Here is a 9,903-nt window from a genome sequence, read left to right on the forward strand (position 1 = left end):
TTTGATTATGAGATCGGTTGATTGATTCTCTTTCTCCTGTTGATACGACCTTTGATTGTTTGTTAAAAGTTCTTTTCCATGTTATATTGTATTTTACTCACTTTTTCTTAAACGCAGACGCACGCAGCCCTCTCACGCCTGAACTGACTATTGGCTACTACTTACTGCTAGACTACTACATGAGATTTAGTGCTAATTAATTTACTGGTTTGTTGATGTCTACTCGCATCTTGGTTGCTTGATTTACAGAGATTGACGCCGGCTGAAAATTCCTGGTCTGCCAAGACCAAGATGGGGCAGAGGATGGCACTGGTGCATCACAGGCTTAATTTGCTTGACGACAGCAGACACGTTCAGGAGGACGGTGATTTCAAGGTGACGGTGATAACCTTCACGGAAGGGAACCTTCTTTTTCAGCAATTTTATCAGCTTTTTCTCCTTTTCTTTTCTGAATCTTTGTTCATGCTAATATACTTATGTTTTTCACATAGTGCCCCATTAGCAATGAAGCGACTAATAGAAATACACAATGTCTGCATGCATTAGGCTACAACTGCTTTCGTAAAAAATGATGTTGTTTGGCTATATATGTTGTTCTTTTTGGTATTTTGCTAAATCCAACTTCTCATGATGCAATAATTAAAATTTTGTTATTGCAGGATGAGGAGTTAGCTATTGTTTTTGGTGAACAGTCTAAAGAACTTGATGACTATATTATTTTAAAAGTAAGTGTTTTACTGATTTAGTTGTCTTCAATAGACTTTAATTAGAGCACAAATGGCTCCATTCAGAGCATCCCTTTTAATAAAAGAAATAATGTCTTCATATTTTACAGTTCCTCGTCATTTTCCTTTCCATCTCGGTATAAGTTACAAGCGTCCAACTTTTCGACATATCCTCACTATGGAAGATCATGAGGCCAGAGAGCCTGGAGAATGGTCAAGAAAAACTCCCAGGCTTTAGTTATAAACAGGGAGCAAAGAAAATTAGCAAAGACCTCACTAAAACTTATAAAGACACACACCCTAATTTTATCCTTGCATTTGTGCGTGTGATATCAACATGTCTTATTCATAAAATTAGAACAAATAAATACTTCATTTATGAACTCGTGATGCTTCCGATAGTGTTAAGACTAGTTTTCTGTCTTTTTTGGCTTTCTTTTCCTTTTCTCTAGTTTTGAACTTTTGATTAGCAATTTTGTTTAGAATTTCTTATAATTTTTGGTTCTTTCGTTTGCAGTCGTGTAAGTAGTGCACTTCTTAGTACTCTTTTCTTAATACAAAAGATACGCAATTTGAAGTGCGTTCGAGGAAAAAATAAACGCATAATGCTTCGGAGATTTGGCTCTTCAAAAAAAAATCCATAACTCAGATTATTTGTTATCTCCAGACTTCAGCCAAATGTAAGTAGACATTTAATTCGTTACTCTGCTTTGGTTTGTTGGTTTATTTCCAGAGGAAGAGAGGGAGGCAAGCAGCAGGTGCTGAATCTTCCAAGAGCAAGATGGAGCAGAAGGGGATATTCTTCAACAGCGGCAGGAGTAGCGATTGCAAGAGTGACAAGGATGATGATTTTGAGACAAGTAGCAACAATGATGATTTTCAGACGACAGTAAGGCCTTAGACAAAATAATTTAAGATCGCTTCTGTTAGGACATTACAATAATTGAGAGTGCATTTGCTACCCGCATGGGTAGCTACGCACGTCTGTGTTAAATGGTGATTCAAACCGTATAAACCTATTTTAGCTTGTTTTCTTAGTAGAACACATATTTCTGGTGTACAAAAGTGGTTTCGAAATTTTGATATGAATATTTGTTTGGCAAAGTCAACTCACCAACGTATTTTTCGTTGACTTTTTGAATAGTTAGTTGACTTCGACAAAAAAAAAGTTCAAAACAAAATTCGGAAACCACATTTGTAAACTAGAATTCCACGTTCTACTAGGAAACCGAGCTAAAGCAAGTTAATATGGTGTGAATGTTGGTATAATGCAGGGGTGCGTAGCTACCCATGCGGGTAGCAGGTTTCATCCCTACAATAATTTAAGATCGGTTCTGTAAGGCTACTTCCTCATTTTGCTATTACTATAGACTTGTGTGGTACACGCTACAGTACTGACGCTTTCTGTTCTTTATATATTTTGTTGCTAACTGGAAACATTTTTTTCCTTGACGGAAACTAATTTGAAATGTTTTAAGCTTCCCTGCCCGAAGTCCAACCCAAGCTTGCGAACAGCACTAAAGATTTCAGTTATGAACTCGTTATGCTTCCGATGGCTAGATAGTGTTAAGACTAGTTTTCTTGCTTCTTTTGGCTTTCTTTTCCTTTTCTCTAGTTTTGATTAGCAATTTTGTTTAAGATTTCTTATAAAAAAATTTGGTTTTTTGTTTTCAGTCGTGTAAGTAGTGCACTTTTTGGTATTCTTTTTTTAATACAAAAGATACGCAATTTGAAGTGCGTTTCAGGAAAAAATAAACTCATAATGCTTCAGACATTTGGCTCTTCAATTTCTTTCATAACTCAGGTTGTTTGTTATTATCTCAAGACTTCAGCCGAATGTAAGTAGAAATTTAATTCATTTCTCTGCTTTGGTTTATTGGTTTATTTTCAGATGAAGAGAGGGAGGCCAACAGGTTCAAAATCTGCCAAGAGTAAGATGGAGCAGAAGCGGTTATTGTTTGACAGCAGCAGCAGTAGCGATTGCAGGAGTGACAAAGATGATGATTTTGAGCCGACAGTAAGGCCTTAGAAAAAATAATTAAAGATCGCTCGGTTAATACATATTTGTTATTCAAAGCTTGACGTATGTCAAACTTCGCATTTTTTATGGCCAAGTAAAAAAAACATTGGAGAAATAGACTAGCTATGAACATGGTGATCTGCTTTGATTGGTTGTGTTGCAGACGAAGAGAGGGAGGGCCCCAGGTTCCAAATCTGCCAAGAGCAAGAAACCGCAGCTGGTTGACAGTAGGAGCCGAAGCAGTGAGGGCAAGGAAGACAAGGATGGTGATTTGGAGCCAGAGGTAAGGTCCTACATGGAATCATTTCAGATCGCTTCAATGTAGAATTTTTTTATTGTTCAAAGTTTGATTGAATGACTTGTTCATTTATGGCACTCATTCTTTTGTAAAATAAATATGTACGATGCCGTAATTGAGTGTAAGCATATCAAGATATATGTTACACTCTGGAATGTGGATGACTGAATCAAAATTTCAGCAAGACTAACTATGAACAAGTTCTGGTTCGACAGGTATCTGATGATGATGGCAGGGATAAATCTGCACGGTATTTCAACTTTCGCTGTTTTCTCATGAGTAGAGTTTGTTAAAAAAGCCATGAAGTGTGTCTGGATTATTCACCTGAATCTTGAAAACAAATTGTAGTGTTAAGGACTTCTATGGCACTGCTTGGGACAGAGCTGTGAAGGTCAATGAGAAATTGCCAGAAGAAGGCCCAAGCTTTATCAAGCTTATGCTGAAGTCACATGTTGTTAGGGGTTTTTGGCTGGTAAGTCTCTGTTTAATACATGTTTGAATGTTTGTCCAATGCTGATGAATCCGGTAATCCCGTTATTATGAGCAACATTCAGTAGAATACTAAATTACAAGGGATTTGATATCTTCATAGGATGAACAAGAAATTTTAGAGCACGGATAAATTTGCGAAATTGAGCTCTCGATGGAGGAGCCAAGAAGCATGTGCCACCATTAATGTAGCTTCTTTTTTGCTCCCTCTGTATTTGACCTTTGTGTTCCTCTCCCAGGGGCTCCCGGTTAGCTTTTGCAGAAATTATCTTCCAGACCATGATGTTACAGTTGAATTAGAAGATGAGGATGGCCACAGCTATGATACAAATTACCTAGCTCGCAAGGGGGGACTCAGTGGTGGGTGGCATGGATTTGTGGTACAACATGATCTTAAAGTAGGCGATGCCGTGGTCTTTCAACTCGTGAGACCAACAAGATTTAAGGCGAGTTGTGCTTCACAAATATTTAGTCTACTGCTCCATCATTCCTTCATAATTGTTGTTTTCAAATACACGGCAGGAGTGCTACCCTTTTTTGATAATATTCAACTATTCTTTTCAGGTGTACGTACTAAGAGAAAATAAGTTCACTACAACTGATGGAGCCCTTAGTCTCCTGAATTTGGACACATCCAAGGAAAACAATATATCAGGTGAGAAATTGTTTTTGAACGTTCATTTGCGCACTTATTAATTTATTGTAAATGGAAATAGGTTATCAAATTTGGATCTTCCTAATCATGATTTTTCCTCCGCAATGCAGAAGAAAATAGTTCGGATGATGATGTCATGTCCAAGGAGGATTCAGAAGGTACCAGACTCGGTGGCAATGGAACCAATGATGACAGCAGCAACCTAGCCATTGAAGAAGCAGCGGACAACGACGGCATCAGATCTCCAGACCACCCAGACACCGGTTTCAACACCATGACAAGCCTTAGAGACTTCAAGATCGTGATCGATGGCTCAGCCATCGACCGCAAACTAATTCCGGCTCACATGCGCACGGCATATTACGAGCTCTGCCTTGCACGGAAGGCATTCCTCCACAGGGGTCTGCTGAAGCAGATAAGCCCAATGTTCGCTGCAGGAGTGATCATGGAGACGGTCAACATCGCCGTGGGCATCAGGGCCTCCTCTGCATCTTCCTCTTCCCTGGAGGACCTTGCGGCGTGGAAGAAGATTTTGGAGTCCTTTGAGTTCCTTGGAATGGACGTCGCCTTCCTGCGCAAGCGCGTTGACGGCCTACTTGCCCTCCTCACTGCTCAGCCAGACCTCCAGGTTGCCGCACAGGAGTGTGAGGAGTATGAAAAAGTCAAGCTGGAGAGGAATAATGCCGCAGAAGAAATGAGAGCCCTTGAGTCGAGGATGTCAAGCCTCAAGGATGCCCTGGAGGAGATGGACGTGGAGATGAAAGAGATGGTAGAGTCGAGCGCGAGGAAGAAGAAGGACCAGGCTATGCGGCAGCTGGCGGCCGCACCATGGTGATCGACGACATCTCGTGCGCATGTTCTGTAACTAGCTTAGGGTTAACCTATGTATCAGTTCTAATTGAACTTTTTTTTCCGTGCAAGCTCTAGTTAAATGTTGTCTATCTAGATGGGTAGTTTGGTACAGCAACGTATCTAGGATGCCTTTTTTTTTGGGTGCACATCAGCTTCAACTTGTGCGCAGCTAGCAATGCTGCAAGATGGAATGATGAAATGTAGCCTTGCGTGTTTATTATGAGTCGCTCTTCGTTTGTTTCTGCAGCTACTGGTTTTGGCTCAGCTACTGAAATTGTTAAGAAATAACAAGGAACAAGTGAATGACCAATTTAAGGGGTCTTGCCGCATAAAGAATAAATTTTGGAGTAAAGAAGTACATGCAAAATTTCTCTGGATTTACACATGGGGAAAGAAAAGAACAGGAAAAATAATGCACAGATGCGAAGACACATAGATTGTTGAGATAAGAGTCGTGGGGTTTTCCTTATGCAAATGTTCGTGGGACTGAACCGCCACAGATTATATTCATATCTCTGAGTGATTCAAACTTTCCTGTGAAACATAGTGCAAAGGAAAATGATTTCTTCAGAAAATCCTATAGGGTTGAATCCTACAAATCAAACATCGTAGGCCAATTTCCTAAGGATTTCAATTCTCCAAAAGCCTATGCAAGTCATTTGATCAAGATGCAAAAGACGGGAAACAGGAACCTAAGAGCGCTGCCATTCAGTTAAGAAGTGCAGTGGCAGGAATGGATGTTCGACAAAACAGGCTCAATTTCACAACATGCACGCATCAGAATGTCTGAGATTTATACAGAGGTTTCAATGTCAGCATCCTACCTGAAACACAGTTTCTAAAGGGCCATCTCTGCTTGGAGCTTGGTCAGTTCAGCGAAATCATTGGCCATCGGCCGGGAAGACTTTGCCTCAGACGCAGATGGCGCCACGGGTCTCCCCTGTGGCGGTTCAGGCAGCTCATTTTCCAGCTCTTCATCCTCGAGATCTTCCAGCTCCGCCTCTAACTCATCCTGTTTCGGAAAAAGAACAATGTGTCATATATCTTCAAACTTGATGTTACATGTGGACGATGGTCGGAATGTTTTTAAACTGATGCAAAGGGGACAGAACCAACACACCTCGTCGAATTCAGCTGAAGCACCGAATGGTGTTGCAAGTGCTTCCTGTATCTGTTTCATGTTTTCTGTTTGTTCGTTCGCATCATCTATTGCATTTTCAATGTCATCGATACTCCTGCACAAGAATTGCATGGTCGGGTCATAAAAAGGGACATGTTATTGGCAACTGATGGCCTGCACATCCAAGTCAGGTAGCTTATTCATGGATGAATTGAGTGGGCACTGCTGCTGGATGCATGCATGGGAATCCTACACCTGCACCTGCCACTGAATGGAAACAGAGAAAGGGGAGGTGGAATCTTACAGGGACTGTTGAATAGCTTTGACAGCAGATGATCCAGAGCGCAAAGCATCAACTGTGTCAGTAGTTGCCTTAGCATTCTCAAGCATTATAATCTACACAAACAATTTACCATTAGTTTATTGCAACCTTTCAGAATCCAGATATGTGTGACCATGATTGAAGATACGTCTACCATCTTTCGTCACCTGATCATGGACTCGCAATTGAAAATTTGACAGCTGCTCAATTTGTGTTTCATACAACTTCTTTTTCTTTAAACACTGAATTGCAGCTGCAACAACGAAGTAATTTCTCATGTAAGTTACACAGCCATCACAATTTTTAAGAAATGTTTTGTCCAGCACTAAATAGCCATTAGTTAGTGAATGGTTTCCGGATATTCAAGTTCACAAACCCCTAGCAGTGTTTAAGTTTCGTCTTAGGTCGATGGATTCTGCGCAACACCTGGGACCTTACAAACAAATGCAGTATTTGTCAACAGAACACTTACCATTCTTGTTCTTTGCCTTCGTGTAATCCTTAGCCTTTTCTACTTCTGCAGAAGACTTTTTCTGAAGAAAACGCTCTTTCTTCTCCAGCATTTCCAGGGTCTACACGTACCACAAAGCACTAAAAATAAGCCACTCTAAATAGATAATATATGATACCCCCTCCATTCCGTTTAAATTGACGTGAGGGATACAAGACAATGAGCAAACAATGGTTTAGATTGAAGTCAATTGAATTGGAACAGAGGGAGTAGTAATTGGTAATATTAGCATTTGGACTGTACTCATAACTCGGGCAACTCAAAGATATCTTTCTGTTTAAACGGAATGATATCTTTGAACTGTACTCATAACTCAGGCAACTCAAAGATATCTTTCTGTCCATCTAACATGCACTCCTCGCCATATAAGAGGCTATCGAGTTCTCTCACATAATTAACTATCTCCAACATGATACGCTGTTGTGAAAAATCTTATCATTTTGAAAAAGTATGCAAGAAAAGCAAAGAGAAGACGGAATAGACTACTTAGCATCCTAAAACTGAGCTGTAGCTGGGAATGCATATAAATCAACCTACTTTGAATGTTCCCTTCCCTTGGCCTTTGCATAAGTTTCTTATTCCTATAATGACACTGATTTTGTGTGCACGAAAACATACTCTATTGATTGTTGCTACTTGATTGTGTAGTATACGAAGGGTCAAGCTGACATCATCACTTTTTGATAGAAAAACGAGAAACAGGGTATGGGGAACATCAGTATCAGCATCAAATGTACAATAGTTTACTATTATGTCCTCTAAACAGACGAGCAATAAATGACTAGGACGACAGAGTTGACCATATCTTCAAATCAACAAACTAAGTTCTCCTAGACAAATGACAACTAATGGTCAAAATCTGCAACCAATTGGAAGGTTCGGCCATGTAAGAAAAAAAAACTTAATTGTATTGTTTTCGTCCATGCTTGTGTTATGAAAATCTATTGGATACATAAGTGCTGACATCTACATTACAGTATTCTAGTAGTTAAAAAAGACGGATATGGCTACTTCCTCAGATTACATTACTACAGACTCGGGTGATACATGCTACAGTCCTGAGGCTTTCTGTTCTTCATATATTCGTTGCTAACAAAACAAAAATCTTGATGGAAACAAATTTGAAATGTTTTGAGCTTCCATACCCAAAATCCAACCTGGTTTGCCGACAAAACTGATGAAATTCGAGCAAGAAAGCAAAGATTGAGAGAATACGAAAGGCAAAAGAAAATAAACTGGACAGGGGAAGAGATAAAGACCTCATGCAGGCGATCCAAAGTGGGGAGGGCAGAAGAGGCAGCCTCCTTCTTCTTCTTGCTCTTAGTCTTCAACAGCAATTTCTTCAGCATCTTGCCGTCACAGCCTTCTCCTGATTCTCTCTCTGTGATGAAGATGGCCTGTGTATGAAGGAGTATGTGGGTGATGAATAGGAATGGTGTTTCCTGAAGGAGAGCGGATCAACAGGGGAAGCAAGGGGAAAGGTAGCTCCTTGAGAAATGGTAGGAAGAGAAAGGCAGACACAGCCATTAGCATCTGAGAATAGTAGGAAGGAAAAGGCAGACACAGCCATTAGCATGTGGTAGAATATTCTCAGCTTATGAAAAAGAAAGGATGACACTTCCAGTGAGATCACCATCTCAGAATACATGCCACATCCCCTTGTTTGACAGTTTGCCTACCGGTGACCACTTTGTGCTAAATAGGTTCCTTTCCTTTATTTTCGAAATTATACATATGAGGATAAATCAACATTAAGTATGACACAAACAACACTTTCAGCGCATCAAAAATCTGTAACAGGTATGTGGGATTAGGTTTCCGTTGCATCCTAGACATATATGCGGCATCTTGGTGCACTCAGCATTCATATGGTTAGTTGGCACTAGGTACATAGCCCACGTATGGCAGCACAGAAGCACCATATCACTCCATGGTTCTAGCTTGAGACAAGGTAATGAGGTAAACTGAACCATCTCCTCTTTTTTCTTTTCCGGTGTAGCAGTTGAGCTGCCGCTCTCTATCTATGCAACTTGTGACGATGAAAGTTAGCTGACCGTATCATCTCTGTTGGGTTGGCTCTACAATAATGGATGAAGTGCACCTGCTAAATTATCCACACTCCAAACAAATGGGAGTATTTATGCCATGAACACTATCTTGAAAAGTCAGAACTGTTTTACCATTTTACCCTCTTTAGTTTTTCCCTTCAGATGCAGGTTAGAAAGAAATCCCCACTTGCCTGAACAACGGAATCTGGAAGTCCCTGATGTCCCGTCGACGAATCGAGCTCCTGCGACTGCGAGCTGCAACCACGGACACGGAGGTGGAAACTAAGAAGCAAGGGAAGGGAAGGGTGGGGGATTAATTAAAATCGGTACTACCTACATCTATACCAGTGGCATACCAGTCTTAGCACCGAGACGACGCGAACGATCCGAGCTGCCGCGTCAGCGCATCCAGCTCCGAAGTACGCCGCATTTCTCGCCGGAGTGTAGCCGTGGAAGCGGGCAACAGCTGCTGGTATCGGCGGCGCACTAATGTATCTGGAGAGGCCTGTGGCGGCACTGGCTTTAGGACGAAGAAAGAACAACAAACGGCCCACATGGTCGGGAGGTAGCTAAATGGAGGCAACGTGCAGGAAAAAAAAACACGGGTGTACTACCCTCCGTGTTTCTTAATACAGGGAGTATAAATTTAGCAAAAGAAAAGGCCAAAATGCAGTTTGATCTAGGATGCATATGCTCCCTTTATTCAAAAACAAAATTCGCAATGTTAAAAAATAAGTTCAATCACCGTTGTAAGTTTAAAGGTCCATATAGTTATACAGTCGTTGATTAACCATGAATTAATACAATATAAGGCCTCCTTTGATTTGAAGGATAGGAAAAACATAGGAATAGGAAAGGTATAG

At 40.7% G+C, this 9,903-nt stretch overlaps 2 protein-coding genes across 2 annotated transcripts; one reads left to right on the forward strand and one right to left on the reverse strand.

Moving 5' to 3' along the window:
* The first annotated feature begins 218 nt into the window (after positions 1-218).
* Positions 219-5,259, forward strand: LOC124656409 (B3 domain-containing protein Os01g0234100-like). Its single transcript, XM_047195161.1, has 10 exons — positions 219-375; positions 660-725; positions 1,459-1,614; positions 2,617-2,742; positions 2,909-3,028; positions 3,259-3,293; positions 3,371-3,515; positions 3,772-3,978; positions 4,097-4,187; positions 4,298-5,259. The coding sequence occupies exons 1-10, from the start codon at positions 292-294 to the stop codon at positions 5,020-5,022; spliced, it is 1,755 nt and encodes a 584-aa protein (XP_047051117.1). The 5' UTR covers positions 219-291; the 3' UTR covers positions 5,023-5,259.
* A 324-nt stretch (positions 5,260-5,583) lies between these two features.
* On the reverse strand, positions 5,584-9,295 carry LOC124652897 (vacuolar protein sorting-associated protein 32 homolog 2-like). Its single transcript, XM_047191943.1, has 7 exons — positions 9,232-9,295; positions 8,252-8,389; positions 6,954-7,053; positions 6,649-6,734; positions 6,464-6,555; positions 6,160-6,274; positions 5,584-6,051 (listed from the first exon to the last, which is right to left on the reverse strand). The coding sequence occupies exons 2-7, from the start codon at positions 8,339-8,341 to the stop codon at positions 5,878-5,880; spliced, it is 657 nt and encodes a 218-aa protein (XP_047047899.1). The 5' UTR covers positions 8,342-8,389; positions 9,232-9,295; the 3' UTR covers positions 5,584-5,877.
* Between the last annotated feature and the right edge of the window lie 608 nt (positions 9,296-9,903).

The sequence above is a fragment of the Lolium rigidum genome, chromosome 5 (genome assembly GCF_022539505.1).
Source record: "Lolium rigidum isolate FL_2022 chromosome 5, APGP_CSIRO_Lrig_0.1, whole genome shotgun sequence".
Classification (NCBI taxonomy): Eukaryota; Viridiplantae; Streptophyta; class Magnoliopsida; order Poales; family Poaceae; genus Lolium; species Lolium rigidum.

Coding starts and splice junctions, on each gene's coding strand:
- LOC124652897 (XM_047191943.1), bottom strand. CDS start 8,341: ATGCTGAAGAAATTGCTGTTGAAGACTAAGAGCAAGAAGAAGAAGGAG. Junction 7,054..8,251: donor CTTTGGATCGCCTGCATGAG/GTCTTTATCTCT, acceptor TGGTACGTGTAG/ACCCTGGAAATGCTGGAGAA. Junction 6,556..6,648: donor AATTGCGAGTCCATGATCAG/GTGACGAAAGAT, acceptor TTGTTTGTGTAG/ATTATAATGCTTGAGAATGC.
- LOC124656409 (XM_047195161.1), top strand. CDS start 292: ATGGGGCAGAGGATGGCACTGGTGCATCACAGGCTTAATTTGCTTGAC. Junction 726..1,458: donor ATGACTATATTATTTTAAAA/GTAAGTGTTTTA, acceptor GTTTATTTCCAG/AGGAAGAGAGGGAGGCAAGC. Junction 4,188..4,297: donor CAAGGAAAACAATATATCAG/GTGAGAAATTGT, acceptor TCCGCAATGCAG/AAGAAAATAGTTCGGATGAT.